We start from the raw sequence: 25,233 nt of genomic DNA on the forward strand, positions 1-25,233 counted from the left end.
CTCTTGTCAGTCCGTGCCATTCTCCACTCAACTTTTCTCACTTTAAAAAAAATCTCTTTACCTTTGGGGAGTATAAATATTGTGATTCAGAAAAAGGTCCTACGAGTTTTTCCTTCAGCTACACCCCCAACTGCCAACACACACCAGTCCCAGCACAAGTTGTACGTGATTCCCAGAGAAAACGAGAAGGGCCATTTGCTCCAAGTTGGAAAATAAGCATCGTGGAGCAGCTTGGCTGACTTGTGGAATCTGTGCATGCCCTCTGCCTTGGGATGAAGGGATGGCAGAGGGGAGAAGAGCTGGGGGAGAAAAGAAAACACAGGTGGCTTCCTGAGCTGCCCCGGAGGGGAAAGCAGCCTGCAGCTGAAGCCAGGCCAGGCCAGCTCCATGGCAGCCAAAGCTTGGAAAGGGAGAACTGGCTTAGTTTGAAATGTAGTGCTTTTAGTGGTAAATGATGTGTTTCACTTGGCCAGGTGAGCAAGAAAAGCACCCAAAGATCCTTAGACCCAGAAGGTGCCAAGGAGCTGAATATGTTAGAAAAAGAATAAAAATGCCTGTAGCTCTAGGTCAAAGTCATAACTAATTTCTTCTATTTTCAGGTAAATAAGGCATGAATTTATCTTATAAGAATTTGCCGATATTTTGGTAGAATGTTCAAATTGTGCCAGTAATTTCTTACAAGCATCTAGACAGACCCATGCTGTGAATTCTATGCAGAGCATCTTACTTATCTGCTGCTAAGTAAGTCAGATAGTAAGCAGATAGCCAGGAGTCCAATTTTACAGTAGCCATTATTTACCAAACTGAGCTCAAGTCTGTGGTGCTTTTACTAAGAACAGTTTTTTTTTTAATTTTTTAAAGATTTATTTTTCTGTGCAAGGGTGTCAGATCCCCTGGAACTGAAGTTATACAGAGAGTTGTGAGCTACCATCTGGATACTGGGAATTGAACCTGAGTCCTCTGGAAGAGAAGCTAGTGCTCGTAACTGTTGAGCCGTTTCTCCAGCCCCCACCCCTCCAAGAACACATTTTCAGAGTCCTGGTGGGACTTTCTTTGGACTGTGAGCTTCCAAATAATGACACAGAGACATCTTGTTAAGTATGAAAGTTGACCTTAGCTTAGGCGTGTTCCCAACTAGCTCTTGTAACTTAAATTGACCCACTTATATTCATCTTCATTCTTCCACGTGGCGTATTACCTCCCTTCCATGCTGTATGTCCCATTTACTCTGAATCTTGCTGGCCAATCCCCATCTGTCTGATTCTCTCTCAGTTCCTCTCTCTTCCCAGAAGTCCTGCCTGTCTTCTCCTGCCTACCTATTGGCCATTCATCTCTTTATTAAACCAATCAGAAGGTGCCTTTGCAGAAACTCGTCTTCGAAGTGTACAAAAAGATTATCCCACAACAGACTCATGACTCCCCCCCCAATTCTTTGTGTACTCATCCACCTATTTACACTTACCCCAAATCATAGGCTCATTGGGTGAGCCAAGAGAAGAGGGGAGGGGGGATGGAGATGAGAGGAGGGCTGACTAGTGTGACTTGAAAGCCCCGGGCCACGGGGTGGAGGGATGCAAGATGGCTTCTGTAAGATGAAAGGAGACAATCCAGTGAGTTGATGAGTCCCTTTGGTATATGTGGAACATTTGTAATTTCCACTTTGATCTTACTTTTAGAATTCCAGAAATTCTGGGATCTGGTGACCAGTTAGAGAACTAGAAAACATATCTGAATTAAAGGACTTTGACTTAACAGTGACAGAAAATATGAGCAAAACAAACAAAACCCAACAATCTGCTAGGCAAACAGCAATTTTTCCTATAAAGAAAATGGTTCTAAGCTGGGCGGTGGTGGCACACACCTTTAATCCCAACACTCGGGAGGTAGAGGCAGGCAGATCTCTGTGAGTTCAAGGCCAACCTGGTCTGCAGAGCAAGTTCCAGGACTGCATAGTGAAACCTTGTCTCAAAAAACAACACAAAAGAGAAACTTTGATGGCTTTAGTTTGTTGGTTGGTTTAAATGAATGATGTGTAAGAAATAAAATTTTGAATCAGTAGATCAGAGTATTCAGTCTGTAGGGATTTCTCTGTTGACCTGGGTCTCAATTCTAGTAAGATGGTAATAGGAATGTAGATTGCGAAGTAATTACTGTAGGTACATCAAAATACAAGGCTTAGATTGTTAACTCTTATTTGCTTACATGTATAAATGTTTTGCCAGCATGTATGTCTGTGCACCATATACATGAAGTACCCATAGAAGCCAGAAGAGAGCACTAGACCCTGACACACATACACACCCCACCACCACCATCAGTGAAAATTACAGATAGATGTGAGCTGCCACGTGGGTGCTAGGAATGGAACCTGGTCCTCTGGAAAAGCAGCCAGTGCTCTTAACCACTGAGCCATTTCTCCAGCCTCATTAACTGTCTTTTTAAAAGATTCTCTCTCTCTCTCTCTCTCTCTCTCTCTCTCTCTCTCTCTCTCTCTCTCTCTCTCTCTCTCTGTGTGTGTGTGTGTGTGTGTGTGTGTGCATGCATGTGTACTAGAAGTTTTGAATTACAGGTGGTTGTGAACCACCCAGTGTGGGGGGTCTGTCCTGAACTTGGGTCCTCTGCAAAAGCAGTAGTCATGCTTAGCCACCAACTTTCTAGCTCCAGATTAAGACAAACAAAGCGAAAACAAAAACAAAAACCCAACTACATTTTAATTAATTATTTTGAGAGTTCAATACAATAAATTTTGATCATGGTCACCTGACTCTCCCGCTCTTCTCAGATCCCTCCTCCACCCCGCCTCCCTATCCAGCCAATTACAAGTTGTCATCTTGCTTCCTCTCCCCCTTCTTCCCTCCTCCTCTCAAACCCCAGTTGTGTTTCCAGCCATTCTTGGGAGTGGGGCCTGCCCTGGAGTGTGGTCAAACTACCAAGGGTCACACAATTAAAGAAAACCGCCTCTCCCTCTCCCAGCCGCCATCAAATCTCAGCTGGTGGTGCAACCCCATATTTTTAACTCTTCCTTCTTACCAATCAAATGGGTAGTCCTAACATACATCCCCATGAAATATATTTAAAATAATTGTGGGCATGGTGGCACACGCCTTTAATCTCGGGACTCCAGAGGCAGGGGCAGTCGGATCTCTGTGCATTCACAGCTTGCTCTACATATTAAGCTCCAGGCCAGTCATGGCTGCATAGTGAGACCCTGTCTCAAATTTAAAAAAAAAAAAAGAAAGGAAAGAAGGAAGGAAGGAAATCAGTAGGAATGTGAGCAAGGCTTGACACACTTCCTTTAAAGCGACTGTCCAGTTCATTTGGAAGCTTTAGGCATGAGACACCCAGCCATTTGTGTCATGATCCAAGTATTAATTAACAGAAGCATAGACTCCCAATTAAGCAAGTGATATGGTTCTTTAGGAAAGCAGCAATCACAAAAAAAAAAAAAAAAAAAAAAGATTAGTTTTTGTGGGCAAAAGTATCCCTTAGTACAAAAAGAGCTAAAGCCTCCACACAGAGCTCTTCGCCCTCTGGAGGGTTTTAAATGTTAAGCGGGCAGTTAGTTCTTCTGCAGTTTTCATGCCTACGTGCTGTTTCCTATGGCTTTCGTGTTTTGTGGTTTTATAGTATGAAAAATCCTGTGATTTCTGTGCTTCCTCTAGACTGAAATGGGTGACTCTCTTACACATTTGTGTTGATTCTGGCAAATCCTAACTCACACACTTGGTCTGATTACTCTGAAGTTGAAGTTGCTGGTCCCAAACTTTTCATAAATAAATATCTTACAGTCTTCATCGTAGTAAATCTCTGCATTGTTTAATGAAAACTAAACAAAAATATTATATAATTAAAATAAGCACAAAAACTGTTCTTTAATGAGGGGATTGTGACAGAAATAGAAAGAATGAAGAAGGAAATTGTGTTAAAAACAGGTTTTAGGGGAAAAAATGGAGGCCAAAAGTAGGTTAAATGAAATGGAGACTGGCAAGATGGCTCAGTGGGTAGCCTCACTTCTGTGCAGGCCTGGCACTTGAATTCAACCCCCAGATCCTACAAGCTAGTAGAAGACAACTCACTCCTAAGGGTTGTCACTATAGCACATATACACACATACTGAATAAAAAAATATGTCAGAAGAGACGGAGCTGTTCCCTGGAAGCTTCAGGGCAAAGCCGGTACTGGAGAGAGCCACAGCCCCCACAGGTGTGGGGGAAGAAAGGAAGACCACAGGAGTCCCTCTGTCCCCAGGACAGCGGTCCTGTCTCTCCAGCCTGGAATTCTATTTACAAGGGCCGCACTGCAGACCTCTGCTCCCTTCCGAGCTGCTTGGCTCCCCTCCTGTTTTCATCCTCCTCTCTCCCTGTGCTGGCCACCAGCCCTGACGAAGGCTGTGCTGGGATCCAGCTCTGCCTCTGATGAGTCCAGACCACCAGGATTCAAATGAATTTTCCCATTGCTAAGTTTATATTTATATTTATATTTGGATGATCAGAGAAGTATGTGTGATGTGGGTTGTTGGCAAGTAAATCTTTTTTTTCCTCTCTCTTTCTTCAATGTATTTTTTCCAAACTATTTCATCGGGTCCAAAAGAAACTGCCGTTCCATGCCCCAGCCCCACCCCCACAGAAGCACGGAAACCAGGTAAATGAGGGCGGCTGCAGATGGCTCATGGGGCATCTGGCTGCCAGACTCAGTGGAGACATGGCTCCATCTTTGACTTGTCTGAGGATTAATCACATTTCATGTTCTCTTATGTCTTTTAAAAATATTTTTAATTGGTTCAAGCCAAAAGAAATTTCTAAAGCCTTGAGCCAGTTTATTGCAAATCATTTAATAACATTGCAAAATAGATTCTTTTTCTTTCTTTCCTTCCTCTCACATGCCTGCCTCTGTCTGCCTTCTCTCTTCTCCTCACCCCCAATTTTCTCTCTCTTGTCTTGACTTTGAGTTTTTTTCTGCCTCTAACTTTTTTTCTGCCTTTAGCTCATTGCCCCCAGCCTCTCCCATCTCTCCTCCATTCTTAGCCCTTCCATCTTTCAAACGTGGGGTGCCCCACCTCAACTGAGGAAAAACAACAAAATAAAGATTTGACAGCTAATCTGTTTGGCAGATGCAAAACTTCCCCCACCCATAGAACCTGTTTTTTTATTTAAGTAAAAGACAGCATAGCTTGCCTTGCTTTCATCAGAAACTGTGTTTGAGAAATTTCATGTCATGTTTCCATGGCTGTCGGGAAAGAGTTTTGTTTGGAGCCAAAATTATTTGTACAATTGGATTGGCAGAGGAAAAAAACCCAAAGAGAGCAAACATATTTATCCACTGCCCTGGTCTGCCAAGTGAGACACAAAGCTGGCTTCTCCGACTTCTTCCCTAAATTGTATGCAATTTGTGGCAGGTAGCCTGGCTTAGGCTGTTGGTGGAAGAAGTCAGGACCATGCTGGGACCATTTTTATGCTGACCTTACCTATCTGCTTCTGTTAGAAGCCGCCTACTGGCCAGGACCTATCCATTTACTTTGCATTTTATGTGGTCCCTGGTTTAATTCTAAGTACTGGGATAGCTGAGTGGCAGCATCCACGACACTTGAAGGGCTGGGATGGTACAGCACTAAATGCCTGCTGTAGAAAACACTGGTTTGGGCCAACCTTGTGAGTTACAGTTGTTTGGCTTTAGTGGTCTGTGTGCCCTAGCTACCCACTGGTAAGTGTTGAGTCATTTCCTAAAATGCTCAGCTTCTGAGAAGCCTGCCCAAGCCATGGTAGCCCCAGTTCCTCTCCAGGTGCCAGGTTCCCTGACCTCATGGACACTATCAACATCAGCATTACTTGGTTCCCTGTCCGTAGCCAATGGCTTTTGTGGTTTTCCACTTGCAAAGTACTTCATGTCAAGGCTAATTCATGGATGAAGCTAAGCTATGGTATCTTAGATGACCGAAGGACTGAATGCAATGTGTGACTCTGTGTCCATCCATAAAGCAGTTTAGGGCTCAGGCAAGGACCACGCTACCAGAGGCCACTTACTGAGGCAATGCGGTGGACCCTCTGCCTTCTTCGCTACCACACCCAAGTCCTTCTATAAGTTGTGAACCAAAGGTTCAGCTAGAGGAAGCACTCAGTACCTTTACTTCCTTGTCCAAAGTGACTGAGGTGCGGGGAAAGACCACGGGGTTAGTCTGTAACCGAGTAGTGGCGCCGTTGGCACAGGCTCTTCCCAAGCTCTCTAACCTCAGCAGTAGACACCATGAGCTGCCACAGAGACAAGTTGAGGCTTGGAGTCTGTGAGAGTTGGGGAACAAAATTAGCAGTGAGTCCAAAAAGTTGCCCATGGCCCTAAGGCTGCTAAGTATCCCAGCAGCTTCGCCAAGTGAGCCCCTTGCAGTGCCCACAACCTGGTGGATCCCATCCAGACCTGAGCAGATAAGTACGGGCTTGTCTTCTGATCTCTGAGAACATGGGATGTGGATAGGACAGGACCCTGTGCGATAAAACGATGACATGGCCAGGACACCACAACTGTTTGGGTCCTGAGTCTAATGCACAAAGATGGGGGTAGGGTGACTCCTCCAGTCCAGCAGAGGCGTCATCTTTTCTACCTGAACAGAACGGGCTTTGGTTTACCAACATGGAGGGGGTGTTCAGGGAGCAGATTGAGTGTAGAACCTCTTGGAAAGTTGGGGTTTGGGGGAACATGGGGCTGAGACCCTAGGCACCCTGTGAACTCTCTGAAAATGAGGTAAGCCTTTAGTTAATTTAACAGTTTGTATTGAGTGTATGTAGGCATATTCCTCCAAGCTTTGCAATTTAACTCATAGTTCTAATTATTATTACTATTATTATTTAGTTTTTTGAGACAGGGTTTCTCTGTGTAGCCCTGGCCATCTTGGAACTCACTCTGTAGACCAGGCTGGCCTCGAACTCACAAAGATCTACCTGCCTCTGCCTCCTGAGCTCTGGGATCAAAGGTGAGTGCCGCCACTACCTGACTTCTTCTGCTTATAATTAAGAGCTTCTTATTAGGGTCAGAAAGTTGGAGAGTAGAAAGCTGTTAAAAGGTTCAGATGGGCTCGGGATAAAATGTACCGAATGTGTTTCCACACGTGCACCTCAGCAACAAGGAGGAACATGCAAATATCTTTCATATGCTTTCTCGTTTTTCCCATGGCCAAGAGAATTTGGGCCTGACATTCCCTTTAAGTGCAAGAAAAAAATGTAGAACACACCATATGGTGTGCGTTTGAAGAAATCCCTGGAGACAGTACATCTGGGCATCTTGCAGAATCAACATGTTGGAATATGCAGCTTCCCTTTGGAATCTGAACTTTTCAGGGGACAGAACCAGGCCAGGCTCCACACAAAGCCCAAAATGCGATGAACTTTCTCATAAAAGAAAGGGTACTGTGGCAGTAAGGCATGTTAGTAACCTCAGAGGTGGCCCCAAAGACCAGGGCTTTTGGCCTGTGGAGATCCCAAAAATGAGTAGTTCCACTGGACAGTTTAACGAAGTGGCTGGAAGAATGTGCGGAGAGAGGATACAGGAGGGTGTGAGAGAAGGTAAAAGATTAAAGCTGAGAAAACATTCCTGCAATGGCTTCTCAAGCACACAGACAACAGGCAAGGACAGGTGTCCTCTCAAGCTGTTTCCCATGAAACTTGACCCACCCTTCCGCCAACAGAGGCCTGTTAACCCCATTTGCAACTGAAGGGCCCTGCCCCTTATTCCCAGTGAGGCATTGTTGAGGGTCAGGAAACTGCTTTGCAGAGCCTTGGCCTGGGAACAGGCTGCTCCCTTCATAGGAAGCCAACTGGATGCCTCTGCATCTGCCTACTGATAGCTGACTAGCGTGTTATTGATCATGGAGTCTCCCCCATTTCTGGCCCCCTTCCTGCTCAAAAACACAAGGAATAGGGGCTCTGATTTTGACATCATTCATCATTCATTACTCTGTCTTTGATCCCTTAGTGAAACCCGAATTTTACCGCAGCAGCCAAACTGGGAGTGATGGAAATGGCAGCTAAGACTTAAGCTTAGGAGGCACAAGGAACGGGCACGGCTGAGACCAAAGTGCTGCTTATTTGTTTTGAAGCCAAGAAGGCTTGCCTGCCAGTCAGTCCTTGTGAGGAGTGGGCTGCCCAGATGGGGTGTCCAGGGCCCTGCCCACACGGGCTGTTGTGCACATGTTGGCATCAGAACAAAGGGAATGTTGGGCTGCCTGGCTGACCAGTGCCCAGCTTCATGCCTCCCCAAATGCAAAGCCTTCTGTTTCTACTCCAGCAGCTGTCAGAGGGTGCAGTGAGAGCCAAGAGGGACTTAAGGAGGCCCTAGTGCTCTAGCATTGGCTTGGTGAGGTGGGTGCCTGGTGGAACAAATACTCCGTGCCTGGATGAGCCTTCAGTTGTAATAGGCAGAAGCCTGGGGCCGTTATGATGGAGACAGCTTTCTGGTGCCAAGCTCCTTTCAGTTACTCACATCTTTCTTGCAAAATGATCTGCGAGGTTTAAGTACATTCTTGCCGCAGGCAGTTTTCCTTGGAATGATGTAAAGGAAGGTGGGGGGGGACAACTCTTGGTGGGGTAGCTTTAGATTTATTAGACCATGGAAGAGAGCGCTCCTCAGTGCCCGGGGAACTTTCCAGGGGCCTCTGAAGTGCAGTTGCTCACAGCTCACTTTGTGGGGAGCTTCCTGACTTGGCAGGTATGAGTCTCTCTACCCTGAAGGAGGATTAGGGCCTCTGCATGTTTCCAGTGAAATGCTTTTAAAGGAGTGGCGTTACCAGTGTTCAGATGGAAACTCATTCATTGTCTTAACCAAGAGGCTCAGCCAGGTCTGGGCTACATAATTTGCAGGCCCCAGTTCAAAACGAGAATGTAGGATCCTTTGTTCAGAAGAGGTTAAGGATTTAGGCTGGCTCCGCAGTTAAGAGCACTGGTTGCCCTTCTGGAGATCAGGGGTTCAATTCCCAGCCCCTGCATAGCAGCTCACACCTGTCTGTAACTCCAGTTCAAGGGGACTGGATGCCCTCTTTCGACGTCCTGGGTACCAGACATTCTTCTTCTGATAACTGCCCTTGGTCACACTTAAAATGCTCACGGAACATTGTCCTTCAGCTCGCAACATACAGCAAGCTTTGTGAGAGAATTTGGGTTCATCGGCCATGCAAACGGGCATCACATTTGGGAAGCTTGGTTCCCATGATATTAATTCATTCACCATCGACTATCAATAGAGGCCAAGACCCAAGTTAGGCTCAGAGGATGTATATGAACAAGTCTCATCCCCTGTCCTTAAAGAGCAAATGGCTTAACGCTGAAATGAAAGGGTTAATGATCTTCTTATATAGATCAACAACAACAACCCACAACCAAATAAACAAACAAACAAAAAACTAACAGTGGGCTTTCTTCCCTAACATGACCTCACTGACACCTTCTAGAAAGTCTATTAAGTAGGCAGCCTCCTTGACCTTGCCAGTAACTTGATCATCAGGTCCTCCTGTGGTGACTATAGTTTCTTTGGGGCAGTTAATTCTCATGTTCTGTGAGAAACCTTATTTCTGCTACCCTGCTTGCCTTTCTGAATGGCCAGTGGAAACAACAGTGCAAACAGGTAGTGTCGGCAGTGAAATTTCAGGAAGCCCAAGGCTTAGAGACGGAGCAGGATTTGGACGGGTCTGCACTCATAGGTTGGGCCTGCACATCTTCTTTGGTACCACACGGAAAAGAGTGTCTGGGTAAAATATTTTAGCCCTTTCTTTGTGCTCTGTTAGCTTTATTCCTTCTCTTAAAATAGCTGTGGCTACAATCCCGGAGACCCAGCTTCCCGCTCAGAGTGTGATTTTGTTGGAGAAATGGTTCAGCTTCTCACCAGCACCAGTGACTTGGCCGGTGCAAAGAGATTTGCTTTTTAGAAACATGAATTGTTTGGGAAATACTCTGCTCTTGCTCCAAATGGGTCTCCATTCTCTCCCAGCTTAGACCCAGTCCTCCCACAAAGCCTACACAGAAGAAAGAAATGGCCATGGGATGCCAGAGTGTGCTGAAACCTTGAGTCAGGATCCTCGGGTTCTCTCGGATTCCACACTGGGGTGCCTCCTGATGTGTCCTAGAGTCCTGAGAGACCCCTCATCACCTAGGGGCATCATTAGGGCACCCACAGAGCCCCTCTTATCACCTATCAGAGAGGATTAGTTATTAGAGACCGTAGCTCCTGGGCAGTAGCATCTTGGCTATGACCATGGTTGGTAATGGAGTCACCTCTCACAGTGAATGTGTGAGAACCTGGGGGGCTATTTTTAATGAAACTGAAGGAAACACCAACATTTCTTTTCATTGTTCTCTTCGGTCTCCTTTCTCAGAACCTTCTGACAGCTGCACTTGGACATTTGTGACCTAGCCATGATCCATATCTAGGATAATTGAGTAGGACCAGCTCACTGTCAGGTCTTAGTGTCACAGAAGAAATTGTTCTGGTCACCTTGTAGCAGGATTCTCTATGCCCCCCAACTTATGTACATAGACACCCCTTGCATTCCGTCCTTATAAACTCTATATACCACCTGAAGCCAAGAAGCGTCTCATCATTCACTTATGATCCAGAGTGAATTTGCAAGCTGCCTATTGTATTTCCAGCACCAGCCTGTCCTGGGATGCCACACCGGCACTCTCTGCCCAGGTCTTACCGAAACTTTCCTTCTCCACAGATCTCCAGGACTTTAAGTTAGATGTGCAGCATGTGATTGAAGTGGACGAGGGGAACACAGCTGTCATTGCCTGCCACCTGCCTGAGAGCCACCCCAAAGCCCAGGTCCGGTACAGTGTCAAACAGGAGTGGCTGGAGGCCTCTAGAGGTAAGGGATGGGCAAGCACCCCAAGGCAATGCCCAGGAGTGCTTGCTGGCCTCTGATGGCTTTCACTTCAGCTGTTGCTGCCTCCCTGAGTCCCCATGATCATGTTGACAGCACCAACTTCACGCTAGCCAGCTGTCCTTTACTCTGACATTTGGCTCTAAAAGATGCCAAGAAGGCAGTTTCCATGATGGAGTTCCTCTGTCCTGTCTTGCAGGCTTTAACTCATCTTGTGGGGCCTTGGGAGGTGTTGCCATGCTACTGCCATTTGATCAGGCACTCAGCACATGGCTGGCTCCAGATGCTCTCTCTTCAAGCCTCTGCCACCAGGCATGTAGAGAAAAGCTGTCTGACAACTCCAGAGCTTCAGCTGTCCCTGGTGGGAGGGAATTTTCCCCCACATGGTCTTTAGGGGGACCTTACAGCTGCCCCCATTTCCTGAGGACTGTGGTAATCTCAGCTCTCGCAGTTTTCTTCTCAGACCATAGTGGACATGATGGCCGGCCTAGGGGAGGCCATAGTTTGGTCCACAGTGCCAACAGAGAGGTTCATTAAGATGAAGTCAGCCACTCCACAACAGACTTACATGTAAGGCCAAGTTGACTTAGCTTTCACTGACCTTGTAACAAAAATGCATACCTTTCATATTATAGACTTTAGGCTTTCTTTGCTTATGAAAGGAATATATGATTGTGATAGAAATATTCGGAGGAAAAAAGAAACTCAGAAAGAACAGAACACTGCTTTTGAAACATAAGCACCCTGGTCCAATCACTCAGAAATCATGGAGAGGTGAGAAGAGATGGCGGGGGTTCTAATCCCAGTTCCTTCGGCAGAGGCTTGACAGCAACCCTGGGCGAGACTCACTCCATCTGGCATTTGCCTAAGCAGCTCGCACCTGGGTGGCCCAGCAGCAGGCAGGCACCAAGCTTGGTGACACCCTGACTCCCAGGAGGGGCCACCAGGACAAAGCTCAGAGCTGACTGATGGCCAGTACTCTGCCTGCCAGGAAACTGAGGGCCACCCCTGTCGCTGGGCTGTCCAGAAGTTGTGAGTCTGCCCCTTGACTAACAAACCTGAACACATGCTTCAGGCCCCACCCACGACACTCTTGGACCAGGAGCAGATGGAGCCCACCAGGCCAGTGATGACTGGATGGGGTTTTGGTGGCTGTCACAGGGAGGGCAATGGCTAGGGGTCAGCACATTCCCCTCCAGTAGAAGAATTTCAATAGTGAGACAGCTTCAAGTGGTGGCTGTGGCACAGATGGGTAAGACGTGCCGAAGTCAATTCCAGAAGCTCATCTTTCCCCCTCTGTGTGGCGTGAGCCTCAATCTTACTAGCACGTCAGCACCACACTCTGCCTTTCTTTTTCTCCCCCACAAGACAGGGTTTCTCTGTGTAGCCCTGGCTGCCCTGAAACGCACTCTGTAGAGCAGGATGGCCTCGAACTCAAGTTCTGCCTACCTCTGCCTCACAGTGTGCTGGGATTAAAGACATGTACCACCACTGCCCTGTTACAGTCTGCTTTTGTAGAAGTGGATCTAAGATATTGATTGACTTCTCAAGATCACGCTGTATCCTGTAGATTCAGAGCTCAAGCCCAGGTTGATGCCCAGCCTTGCCTCCTTTCTCCCTCTCCTAGCTCCCTTGAGAATGTAAGATGATCCTCGCAGACAAACTCTAAGCCCAGGGCATTCAGCCAAGCACTTCAGGAGCCTGTAGATGAGTTAGTTCCCTACGCTGGCAACCTGCCCACACAGTACTAAGTGGAGAATAGTATTTCCGGCGGCTTTGTCTGATTCTCTCTGGGTCTCCTCAACTCTAGGAGACTTTCAGACTGTAAGATTTTGGGCCCAAACTCACCTCATCTTCCTTCTCCCCTAACCTCTCTACAGACAACTACCTGATCATGCCATCAGGGAATCTCCAAATTGTCAATGCCAGCCAGGAGGATGAGGGCATGTACAAGTGTGCCGCTTACAACCCGGTGACACAGGAAGTGAAAACCTCCGGCTCCAGTGACAGGCTGCGCGTGCGCCGTAAGGACCAGTGGCTTGTCAATGGTTGGGTATTGTGGGTAAGGTGCACAGACCAAGTTCAGGGTCGGTGAGCCTAGATGTAGAGCGGTGGTAGCACCCCAGCCTTGGGGCCATCACAGTTCATTGTTGTAGAGTTCAACTCCTTTACCAAGTCACCTTGCAAGATGGGTGGGTTTGCTGGGCGGGAGTGTAGAGCAGTGTCTTCATGCAAGTGACACTCTTGTGGATGGGCTCTGGGCCTGCCTTCTGCTCCTAAACTGTGCCCAGTGTGTGTCTCTGCTGAAAAGCCAAGGAAGCCCCTCAGGCTCCTCCTTGGCGGTGTGAGCACCCTCCCCTCCTCCGAGCGTCATCAAGAACTCCATGACCCGGTGCAGGGCACCACATGTGCTTTTCTCCCAAAGCTAATGGAGCTAAATCATTTTTCTCTTCTTCTCCCTGCTGAGAAAGAGTCTCCCAAACCGTGCTTCAGGGTTTATAAAAACTGGAGCTGCAGATGGCTGGGCTGGCTGGCCCAAAGTGTGAAGTCACGGGGGCAGGCTCTGCAAGGACACCTCTGCCCCCGGGATAGGGGCACACTATCCTTTCTGCCAGTCTGTGCGCTTTCCCCACAACATTAAGAAAGATGGCTGCTTTCCCTATCAAGCACCTGTGTTTGGGGGACTTTGCAGTATGAGAAATGTATAACTTTAAACAGTGACTCCCGCTCACCCTGTTAGGGACATACCCCCTTGGATGCTGAAGTCTAGTTGGTGCCTAATAGACACCTGTCTCTCACTTTGTCCTCAGACTCAGGGTACACTGCCTGAGGGTACAATGCCTGTGCCATTCCGACCTTTTTCCTCTTCGAGTTCTTGTTTCTCTGTAACCACCTATAGTTAATAGGTTAGGTTCTCTGAATGCAGAAGACCTTGACCCGACAAGTGGCATGGCATTAGCTGTTCTGTGAGCATCAGAGGGCTTGTCTCATCTCATGTCCACACTCTCTGGAACCCTTCTGGGACTGGGCCATCAGCAACAGGCTGGAAGAGGTTTAAGTCTTACTGTGTGTCCTGTCCCTCCTCCCCTCCCCAGGGTCCACCGCTGAGGCTGCCCGCATCATTTACCCGCTGGAAGCCCAGACTGTCATTGTCACCAAAGGCCAGAGTCTCATTCTGGAATGTGTGGCCAGTGGGATACCGCCACCTCAAGTCACATGGGCTAAGGATGGGTCCAGTGTCTCTGGCTACAACAAGACTCGCTTCCTGCTGAGCAACTTGCTTATTGACACCACCAGTGAAGAGGACTCCGGCACCTATCGCTGTATGGCCAGCAACGGGGTTGGGGAACCTGGTGCAGCTGTCATTCTCTACAATGTCCAGGTCTTTGGTGAGCATCTCCCTGGACTTTCTCCTCTTTCCTCTGACATCTCTGGCCGTTCTAGAACCACACAACCCAGCTCAGAGAGGGTTATGTTGTGAAAGGCTACAGAGCTGGTAAGGGGGGGAAGCACATTGGAGAGACAGAGGTTCTTAGATCTCAGGGCTAGAGTTCAAATCCTGGTGTGCTCTTTAGTCATCTCGACTCCTCTCATAGAAGAGTCCAACAGTCAAGGAGGAAAAAGCCACCCAAAGGCAGTGTCTTATTCTGGTCTATGTGGTCCTGCGGGTGGAGAAATGCAGCCCCGTCTCCTCATTCTGATCTGTTTTCTCCACAGAGCCCCCTGAGGTCACTGTGGAGTTGTCCCAGCTGGTCATCCCATGGGGCCAGAGTGCAAAGCTCACCTGTGAGGTCCGTGGAAACCCTCCACCCTCAGTGCTATGGCTAAGGAATGCCGTGCCCCTCACCTCCAGCCAGCGCCTCCGACTGTCTCGCAGAGCCCTACGAGTGGTCAGTGTCGGGCCTGAGGACGAGGGCGTGTACCAGTGCATGGCTGAGAATGAAGTTGGGAGTGCCCACGCTGTGGTCCAACTGAGAACTGCACGACCAGGTGAGTTCGTGCAGCCCGGCTGAGCAGGCATGCAATCCCTTTCTCAAATAAAGTCAAACTTAGCAACTTTTAGTTGCAAGCTCAAAATCACACTCACTTATTAATGAATCAAGTGTGCAAATTTTCATTAGTGAACGTGACTTAGTTGATGGGAATTTAAAAAACAGATTAGCTTTCCAACTCTGTGGGCTTCGGTGATTATGTGGAATCAGACTTTAAAAGCAGGGCTTTAGAACAAGGAAAAGTAAGGCCATTGTCTTTTTTTTTTTTTGTATTTTTTATTTAAATTAGAAACAAGCTTGCTTCACATGTCAATCCCAGTTCCCTCTCCCTCCCCTCCTCCACTGCCTACCCTACCCCCCCATCCCCACTCCATTCCCCAGGGAGAGTGAGGCCCTCCATGGGGGAATCTCCAGAGTCTGTCATTTCATTCAGGGCAGGGCCTAGGCCTTCCCCAAGTGTCCAGGCTGAGAGAGCATCCCTCATTGTGAAATGGGCATGCAAAGTCCATTTGTGTGCCAGGTATAAGTAATGATCTACTACCCAAAGCCCACTAGGTTGCCTAGGCCTCCTCACTGACACCCACTTTCAGAAGGTCTGGATCAGTCCCATGCTGGCCTCCCAGCCATCAGTCTGGGGTCCATGAGCTCCCCCTTGTTCAGGTCAGCTGTTTCTGTGGGTTTCTCCAGTCCAGTCTTGATCCCTTTGCTCATCACTCCTCCCTCTCTGTCACTGGGTTCCAGGAGTTCAGTTCAGTGTTAAGCTGTGGGTGTCTGCCTCTGCTTCCATCTGTCACTGGATGGAGGTTCTCCTCCCTGATAAAGAGTTTGACACTACCTTATATGCCATCCTAGGCCTTTCTCTTTAGCTGGAGTCTTTTCAATCATCACTTGACTGGGCACCTATTGTGCTCAGCATGGATCAGGTGACGTGGAGAAGGCAGAACGTAAGAACCCCTCTATTGGAAAAGCTTCCTACAAAGGAGGTGAAGCCATAGAAAGAATTTGAGAGAAAACAGTAATGGGTGATAGAGTGTGGTGTCATTGTAAGGATTCAGGCATTATGCTGGCCTGCCCCTGCCACCTATCAGAAGGCACTCAGGCACTACCCTGGTCAGCCCAGGTGCAAAGGACCCCTTTAAAAGAAAGACCTCCTCCCACTTATTCCCCTGGGGCAGACAGGACTTATCCTGTCTCCCTCTTCTCTCTGTCCTCTCTCTGTCTCTGTGTCTCTTACCTCTTTTCTTGTTCCTCCCCATCCCCCTTGCCCTTTCTAATAAAACTTCTCACTAAGCTCTGTCTGCCTGGCATGTTTGCCTGCCATGGAACTTGCCAAGGTCCCCCTCGTGATTTATCATAACAGTCATCAGGTGCCAGTATCCTCTGGTGGGGGATGGAAGCCAAGTGGGGCTGAGATTGAGGCTGGAAAAGTCAGCGTGGATGGAATTGTTGCCGTGCTGCTGTTGGCTCCTAGGTTCTCAGAGAGCATTCCCAGTTCAATTCATGTCTCCAGTCACCTCAGTGGAGAAGGAAATGACTGTCATTGTGTGTTAGTGTTAAAGTTTCATGGTAAAAGGACATGTCCCCAACCCAACATAGAAAGGAGAACTAAGTTCCTGGTGCCTCTAGAGCAAATTGAGATAATCCATGTATGTTTGTTTGTTCATCACTGTATGGATACCCTAGGGAAACAACTTTAAAGGAGGAAGGGTCTTGGTTTTTTTTTGTTTTTTTTTGGGGGGGGGTTGGCTCATGGTATCAGTCCCTCATGACAAGGAGGCTATGGTGGGAAAAAGCCACTCGCAACCAGGAGACACTGAGACATGACTGCTACACTAACTGGCTTTATATTTTCCACCATTTCATTCCCCTGGACCCCTAGCCTCTAAGATGGCCGTGCCTACGTTAGAGGTGGGTGGGTCTTTTCCATTTGTTAGTCCTCTCAGGAGACACCTTAATCTCTAAACCCAGGGGCTCGCTTTCCCAACCTCCCACGTGCTTCTCAACGAAGCCAAGGAGACAGTCAAGACTGACCATCACATCTGCCGTCTGTGAGCTGCAGGACCTGAGTTCAGTTCCCAGAGCCAACGTCAAGTAACTCCCAACAGTCTGTAACTCTGGTCCGGGTCTCCGGACTCCCTCTTCTGGCCTCCAAAAGCTTTTGCACTCCTGTAGTGAGCGTAAACTCCTACATGTACATAGACACAAATAAAAAATAAATTGTAAAAAGAGTCCAAAGTCTCTTCTGAGACTGAAGACAAACTCTTTGCTACGAGCCACTAGTGAGGAAAGGACCAGCTACATATGCTTTCAGTGCTCAATAGCACAGAGTAAACGCACCCATCTCAAAAAAGATGGAATGGTGTAGAAAGGAGAGACAGGAACAAAACAAGACCAAAGCCCAGCAGGACAAGCCTTAAGTCACACAGCGCCTAATCCAGGACAACATGGATGTGGGCTCGGCTGTCTTGGGCATTTGCAGCCCGCCTGGCCTCCCTTGGGATAGCTCCATACATTACCTGCTGCTTTCCTTGACAAGCATCCCAGTTTTGAGGGTATCTCTAGCTTTCCTGGAACTCTGTTGCATCCCACAGCTGCATACTTCACTGTCTCAAGGGCACCCCACAGGGACTGGGATCTTGCTTTGCATTGCTTGGTCTCTCAAGCCTTCCTTTAAAATCGGGAAGGAAGCTTCTATGACCTCACGACTCCTGTCTTCCACATGTCTACACAACCAGTGCCTTGTGGATGGCACTAAGGGCTTTTGTTTGCTCAAGGAGTAGCCTATCCAATTCGGATAACACCGACAACACAGTGGTCAATGGATGCCAGGTTGGCTAAATGAAGGGGAAACACTTCCCTAAGTGTCCCTGTATGAGCAGGTTGTCCCAGAGTTCTCATCCCAAAGCAAAGTTTTTCAAATGATTTAAAATCTTTACATGTTTTAGGCTGCCCTGAGTGGGGTGTAGCCTGACATGCTCTCAAGATGGCTTTTGCCATCTTGTTGAAAAGTATGTGGCTTCTTGTCAATGGTTCTGGTGACCTTAACCACCCCCATGGCCAAACATATATTTTTCAAATCATTTTCACAGTCCTTCCTGGAACTCTCACTACAGGCCTCATAAAACCAGCTAGCAATAATCATGCCAGGGCCTGGATGCTGAACCACCTTGTAATTTACTCTAGTCTGTCACTTTCAAGCTTAGCTTTCCGAGAAGTCTTTGCCACTGTGTCACATGAAGGCTTCCAGGCCAATTCCTAGCAGACTTCTTATTCTCTCTTGTCTATCTTAAGTCCATCTTGTCCATCATCTTAAGTACGGTCTCTTCCGCCACCCCCATCAGCATCTTGCTCTTCTGGACTTCCACCAGAATCCCATTAACTTCTGCTGACAGCACCCTAGAGCTTTCTTAGTACTCAGATCCATTCTACAAACCCCTCCTGTAAGTCTGACCAAAAGGTGCAAGAACCTTGGGGCAGATTTAGTTGCAGCCCCAATCCCACTTCTTTGGTCCAATGCTCTGTGCTCATCCTCTTTTCCAGCACTGCAACAAACAAGTACTGCAAAGGAGAAAACAGCTCAGAGGGCGGGAGTCAATTGTTTTGGTTCAGGGTTTAGTGCAGAGCTCTTAGCTCTGCTGAGTCTGGGCCCATAGTGAGACAGAACTTCATGTCAGTCTCTGTGGCAGAAACTATATGGCTGATAATAAATGGAGAGGGAGGGAGAGGGGGGAAAGGTAACCTTCAAAAACATGCCACAGTGGCCTACTTCCTCCAGAGAGGCCCCACCTCCCCCAGATTGCACTGTCAACTGAGAAACAATCATTTAACACAGGAGCCTGTAGGGAACATTTGAGGTTTAAACAATCATGTCAGTGCCAATGAGATGGCTCAGCAGGTAAAGGTGCCAAGCCTGACGATCTGAGTTCAAGCCCCAAGGACCCACGTGGACAACCAGCTCCCCAAAGCTGTCCTCTGACTGCCACACTCACTCCACGGCAGACGCACATACACACACACACTAAAATATCCTAAAAATGTAAATATAAACCTCAGCATTACTCAAGTATACATCCTGAAGACACAGGCTGCAGGCTACACAGACGCTGCCTGTCTTCTGCCTCCAAACTACACCAAGAGGCCAGATCCAAGTGGATAGTCTTCCTTTCCTTCTGACAGGACAGGGGCACCAGCCTTCTCTTGTGCAGAGCCTGGTTGTGTGTCGCAGGTGGACTGATGGGGTCTCAGGTCTTCTCTGATTTTCTTCTGTTTTCTCCCTGGCAGGTGATCAGGGCCACTAACACCTTCCTCCTTCCCTTCTCTTTCCTGCTTGGTCCTCAGACACGACCCTGAGACCCGGGAGGGATGCTAAGCCGATTGCCGCCACACCTCCCATGCCACCCTCCAGACCCAGCAGACCTGACCAGATGCTACGGGAGCAACTAGGGCTTGTTAAGCCTCCAACCTCAGTACAGCCTACTTCCCTGAAGTGCCCGGGAGAGGAGCAAGTCACCCCTGCAGAGGCCCCCATCATCCTCAGCTCACCCCGGACCTCCAAGACTGACTCCTATGAGCTGGTCTGGAGACCTCGACATGAGGGCAGCAGCCAGGCACCCATCCTGTACTATGTGGTGAAACATCGTAAGGTATGACCCCTGGCGCTGTACCACCCTCTCCCTGCAAGACTCCTGTTAGTGAGACTGAAGTGAGTCCCTCTGTCTCCTGACCTGAAGTCAGACCCCAGCATACACCACAGCCGTGCCCTTCCATCTCCTCAAATGCCCATCACCGCTCCCGCCTCCTGGAGTGCTAGCGGCAGTACAGACAGGTGATGTCTCAGGGGCCCACACGGAACCTCTGCCTGCGTGGTGTAAGCTTTATGCATCATTGCCCGGACTGCAGTGCCGGCTCCAACTCCAGCGATAACTCACCCCCGCTACATGACTGTCACCATCACAACCCTCCCCACTTGCCCCCATCATAGTTTGGTGATGCTGTTTTGATTTGTTTTCCCACCAAAGCAAGCTGTTTTTTAAACATACCTGCAGGGACTTTAGCAGGGCAAACAGTCTGTCCAGCCAGAAAAACAAATACTAGGAAACAAGCAGGCTGGGAAATGTCCTCTAGTTCTCAGATATTACAGTTTAACCAGCGGGCAGTAGTGTTCCTGGCACATCACGACGTTGAGACCATAGCTATGTCCCCTCAACAGAGGGAATCTGTTGTAGGAGCTGTTAGGGAGAGTCTCTTAGATTGTGGCAGGATGCAGAAACAGAGCTGTGCGGGTCCCGTGGTCCTGGACGCTTTGGTGAGGCCTTCAGGCTGCCATTCTGCTTCCAAGCTATACAAGGAGGACTAGATGAAATTCTTCATAAAATAGCATTTCTGTTTACCACAAATTTGTGCTGTTTATTTCTAATACCATCAGATAGAAAACTGCTGTTTTTTAAATGGATTAGAAATTTTATTACCAGCAGCCTACTCTAAATTCAGAGTTTTTATTCATTTAGTTGGGTTTTTTGTTTGTTTGTTTGTTTTTACTTATAAAAATTTTTGTGTACTTGGAAGAAAATGTAAAATGGAACTGGAAATATTTACCCACTTTTTCCTATTCCAAAAAGCAAATAGGAAACCAAGACTGCAGTGTAGTGTTCTGGGTCTACGCAAACCATGTCCCTACTGCAAACACCACTGGCCTCTCATCTGTCCTTTTCTTTGTCCTGCCCTCCCGGGAGACCTGGGAACCAGAGAAGTCCCCAGAGCCCTCAGAGGGTCAGAAAAATACCTAAGAGGAGCAACACCCTATGCCGCCATGTAGTTTCTCTTGTAGGCATAGGAGACACCACAGTCCACACCTACACCCCGCCGCCTGGAACAGTAAAAGGTGTGAAGAATTTTATAAAAGAAACAGCCTTGTTTAGCCAGCCTATGTTCAGGACAGGGCTAGTCTCCATCTTTATTTTCCTATGTAATTAGACACCTCCCTGTGAGTTGTAGGCTAGGATCCAGTGAGGCCAAACATGGTACCCAAGAGACAAAAAACAGTGTGAGAGTAAGAATAATATTTTTCAGGCCAATAGGTGGCCCTGAAGCTACCTCCCACAACAGGCAGGCAGGCAAAGACCGCACTGGGGTAATCCGGAAATGCCAGGCTGATTCGGCATTCACCCTCCCCATGTGTGTGACAGTGACTAATTACCCTTGCGTTTTTTATTTTCATTTCTGGGTCCCAGTGGAAGTGTGCGGCTGGGCCAGTGCTGGGAGGGCAGAGGGAGGAGGGGGTACAGGGAAGTGACAGTCAGGACAGGGCCCCTGCTGAATCTGGCTTCCATTAGGCACTGCCCTGTGGAACAGTTGGAGCTTTTAGGTGACTTGCCTAGGGGAAAGTATGTCTTGAAAGCCTTTCTTTCTTGTGGAAGTAACATAACTTAATGGTCATCACCCAAGAAAGAATGTTGGAATCAGAAGTCAGCGTTGGCTTGTGGGTTTTTTGTTTGTTTGGTTTTTGGTTTTTGTTTTGTTTTGTGTCTGTGTCCTGTCTTTTGCAGGACATTGGGAATTAGTCAGCTGATTTTCACATCCATGAAGCAAGTTTCACATCCTAGTCCACTGTAGACCCGGGCTACTGTGTTTGGGTTTCCAGCATCACTGGGGATTCTCAGTTTGTGAAAACCTTTCCCCTTGGACCAAATCCTAGAAGCCCTATGTTAATGAGCTTAGAACATCCTCTTGCCTTGAATGGGAGGTTTTGTTCTATTCTGGAATTCTCTGCTTAGGGGTAAGAGCTCTCCCCACCAGCTGTTTGCTGTCTCTATCGGCCCCAGCTTTCCATTCTGGAAAGCTCTCTGAGATGCATGGCACTGGCTGCTCTTAAAAGATGCTGCGTTGTATAAAATCATCTCTCACCATTGCTTCAGATGGCCTCGAGCCCTCTCATAATATTTTTAGAAAGATAGCTATTAGGAATTCATTTATAATCATGAGTAGGCACCCTGTTTTTAAACTTCAAAAGCATGACAGAGAGCAGAAACAGAAAGAATTAAAGTGAGAACTCTCTGAGGGTGACGCTTACAGAAAGGGAGGAGACGAGCAGGTTTATTTGTTGGGAATCTCACCTGTGCCACCAAATTTGACTTCAGAATACCCCCAAGAAATTGCATTCACCTTCTTTTAGGAATGAATGGCTCAGGGCTCAAGAGTGAGAGGGTTTGCTCAGCCAGAACTTGGAGTTTTCTACTCCCAGACTCCTCTTTCTAGAACAGGTAACATTGTAAGCACACTCTTTGGACTCCAGTGAGAGTTTCTGTGCACACTAGCTCTGCAGCCTTGAACAAATTCCTCAGCTCTCTAAGCTTAGGCCCCTTGCTTGAGATGTAGGAACAGAATGAAGACTGGTTGCTGGGACTTGAGGACCGCTGAGGTAGTGTGGTCACGGCGAGAACTCTCTGGTGCCCTGCCCATTGCTACAGCCTTTGTCATCATTCTCCTCAGTGTCTCTTGTTAGACTATGGATGGAAGGACCTGTGTTTGGCTCAGTGTGCAAACAGAGAGAACATTAGATGAGGATGTTGCAGGAGTTGGGGGGAGGGGTGGCCTTAGGGGCAGTTCCCAGCAGTTTCAGCTTGGCTTTCTAGATATCCTTGTCAGCTTCACTCATGGCGTTATTACCTGAGAGACCAGGAGATAGGACCTACAGTGCCCCCAGCCTGGCCCATCGTCCTTCCCTCTTTCTTCCCACATGGGCTCTGACTGAAGTCCTCCTGGACACTAGAGGAGAAGCTGGTCCTTACACCAGTCACCTTCCTCAGCAGGTCACAAATGCCTCTGATGACTGGACCATTTCTGGCATCCCCGCCAACCAACACCACCTCACCCTGACCAGTCTTGATCCCGGAAGCCTATATGAAGTGGAGATGGCAGCCTACAACTGTGCCGGAGAGGGCCAGACAGCCATGGTCACCTTCCGAACAGGTAAGGTCAAACGTTGTGCCTGGCTCAACATTCCAAAGACCTGAGCAAGTTATAGGAGGCCCAGGTGCAAAACCCTGTTGAATTTGTGTAGCTTTTCACCCACAGCTCTACCCTTCTCCAATGGCTGCCTCTGTGAACTTAAATGCCTGGGCTAAAGTGCTTGCTTTTCTTTATGAGACTGATGAGCCACCCCTCTGGCCTCCCACCGTCCCTGTCAAGCACAGGGGGCAATAGCAACACCATAGTAGAGTTGCCCAAAGCTGGGAAAATCACACTTTCAGTACCCTGAAATCATATTTGTATCACCGTGTCAAAGCTCTTGGTAAATTCTTAGCAATAAGGGAGGGTTCGTATCCTCTCTCACTTGCTATTCTTAATTCCTTCTCACCCAGGGCGGCGGCCTAAACCTGAGATCGTGGCCAGCAAGGAGCAGCAGATCCAGAGAGATGACCCTGGTACCAGCCCCCAAAGCAGCAGCCAGCCTGATCATGGCCGCCTCTCCCGTAAGCCCAGCAGCGGTGGTAGGGCAGCCAATGGGCAATGGGGACAAACTTTCGCTTGTTGCTGCATGTTACCCAGGAGGTTAGGATTCCTTAGGCCAGGGATCCCGATGGCATATTCTTAGCATCTCCTTAGTAGCCACAATGAAAAAGTACAGATTGGAGTCTTTCAGAGAAAACACTAGAATTACTGAGTCTGTGGGTCCAGAGAGCGGCAGTTTCCCATCCTCTGGTTTTTTGCAGAAGATTAGAAGAAGGTTTATCTCTGAGTCTTCTCCCACACGAGGGATATGATACAAGCAACAGCAAGCAAAGAACTGTGAAAAGGAACAGGCCCTGTCAGGGTCGGGCTGGGTCTAGTCAGTCCAGAGCAGCATCCCATGGTGTCTGTCTTTCCACATCCCAGCCCCAGAAGCTCCAGACAGACCCACCATCTCCATGGCCTCAGAGACGTCTGTGTACGTGACCTGGATTCCCCGAGGCAATGGAGGCTTCCCCATCCAGTCTTTCCGTGTGGAGTACAAGAAACTAAAAAAAGTGGGAGATTGGATTCTGGCTACCAGTGCCATCCCTCCCTCGAGGCTGTCTGTGGAGATCACAGGCCTGGAGAAAGGTAGGGACATGGCTTCTCTCTTTCTCTTCCTGGTCCTCTCTGCCCTGGGACCCCATGGAAGAGGAAGAACAATGAAGGATCCTTTGGAATCCAGTCCCTCCCTTCATCTCCCCCCTCCCGCCCCACCAGAGTACTCATGGGTATGGGATCTGTGACTCTGCCTCAGCCTCTCCTCCTTCCTCTCTCCATCGAAGGGTTCAGAGACACTTCCTGTGTGGCTTGAGGAGGATGAACATTCTTGTGGGTCCTGTGTGGACATATCTAAGGAAGAGCTGACCAGATCTCCCTGGGCTGGGCCTCGGTGGGCAGTGGGGGTAATCAGCTGTATTTCCCAGGCTCAGGGAGGGTCTCTCTCATAGGCATTTCCTACAAGTTCCGAGTCCGTGCTTTGAACATGCTAGGGGAGAGTGAACCCAGTGCTCCCTCCCGGCCCTACGTGGTGTCAGGATACAGTGGCCGTGTGTACGAGAGGCCTGTGGCAGGCCCTTACATCACCTTCACCGATGCAGTCAACGAGACCACCATTATGCTCAAGTGGATGGTAAGTGGCCTGGCCACCAACACTGTGGGAATTTCCTCGCTCCTACTTGCCTGCAAGTTTGGCTCCCCATTTAGTATACCTGGAGGCCCTCTTGGGGGACCTGGGAGGGTGATGGTAGCTGGAGCTGCTGTTAGCTGTCTTTTGTAACCTGGTTCCCTCTTTCTGTTTTATCCCACCGTCCTTCCTGCCTTTCACCTGATAACATAGGGCATCCCGACATTGTCCAGTGTCCCTTTGTGTTTTCAGAGAAGCTCAGCAGGCACCAAAGTCTTTGAAGAAGTACAATCTGTTTCTGGCTTCTAAAAGCTCCAGGGCCTATCAGCAAAATAAAAATAATGCACGATCTGTGCAGCCTTCTCTAGAGAGCCCGGGGGACTTATTCAGGATGTTTGCCGGGACCCCCAGGAAGTTCAGACCCTGGGGAGAGGATTCCACAGCCTTGACATTTTGCTTTGATGATTGCTCTGAAGCACTGTGAACATGCCTGTTCTCCTTTCCATGCAGTATATCCCAGCCAGTAACAACAACACCCCAATCCATGGCTTTTACATCTACTACCGACCTACAGACAGTGACAATGACAGTGATTACAAGAAGGACATGGTAGAAGGTAGGAAGATGTGTTGCTAAGTGTTTCCTTCGATGGCAAGGGGGTCTGAGTATTGGCAAAGCCTCATTTATGCTCAGTGTCGTTGAGTCATTTGCGACGCTCATGGAGCCATTCGGTTAAGTGATTTAACATGCTTCTTTTTACTAACCAC

General features: G+C 48.3%; 1 protein-coding gene across 5 annotated transcripts in view; it reads left to right on the plus strand.

Moving 5' to 3' along the window:
• Boc (BOC cell adhesion associated, oncogene regulated) overlaps positions 1-25,233 on the plus strand; it is a 69,907-nt gene that overhangs the window by 39,990 nt on the left and 4,684 nt on the right. For 3 of the 5 annotated variants that reach the window (XM_040750779.1, XM_040750780.1, XM_040750781.1), the window contains 10 exons: positions 10,697-10,843; positions 12,739-12,882; positions 13,954-14,247; positions 14,576-14,848; positions 19,189-19,493; positions 22,656-22,818; positions 23,211-23,321; positions 23,725-23,931; positions 24,291-24,472; positions 24,977-25,082. In XM_040750779.1, coding sequence (XP_040606713.1) covers positions 10,697-10,843; positions 12,739-12,882; positions 13,954-14,247; positions 14,576-14,848; positions 19,189-19,493; positions 22,656-22,818; positions 23,211-23,321; positions 23,725-23,931; positions 24,291-24,472; positions 24,977-25,082 — 1,932 coding nt within the window. The remainder of the gene's footprint in view (positions 1-10,696; positions 10,844-12,738; positions 12,883-13,953; positions 14,248-14,575; positions 14,849-19,188; positions 19,494-22,655; positions 22,819-23,210; positions 23,322-23,724; positions 23,932-24,290; positions 24,473-24,976; positions 25,083-25,233) is intronic. The other 2 variants (XM_040750782.1, XM_040750784.1) reach the window with 1 other exon arrangement.

The sequence above is a fragment of the Mesocricetus auratus genome, unplaced genomic scaffold, assembly GCF_017639785.1.
Source record: "Mesocricetus auratus isolate SY011 unplaced genomic scaffold, BCM_Maur_2.0 Super-Scaffold_100008, whole genome shotgun sequence".
Classification (NCBI taxonomy): domain Eukaryota; kingdom Metazoa; phylum Chordata; class Mammalia; order Rodentia; family Cricetidae; genus Mesocricetus; species Mesocricetus auratus.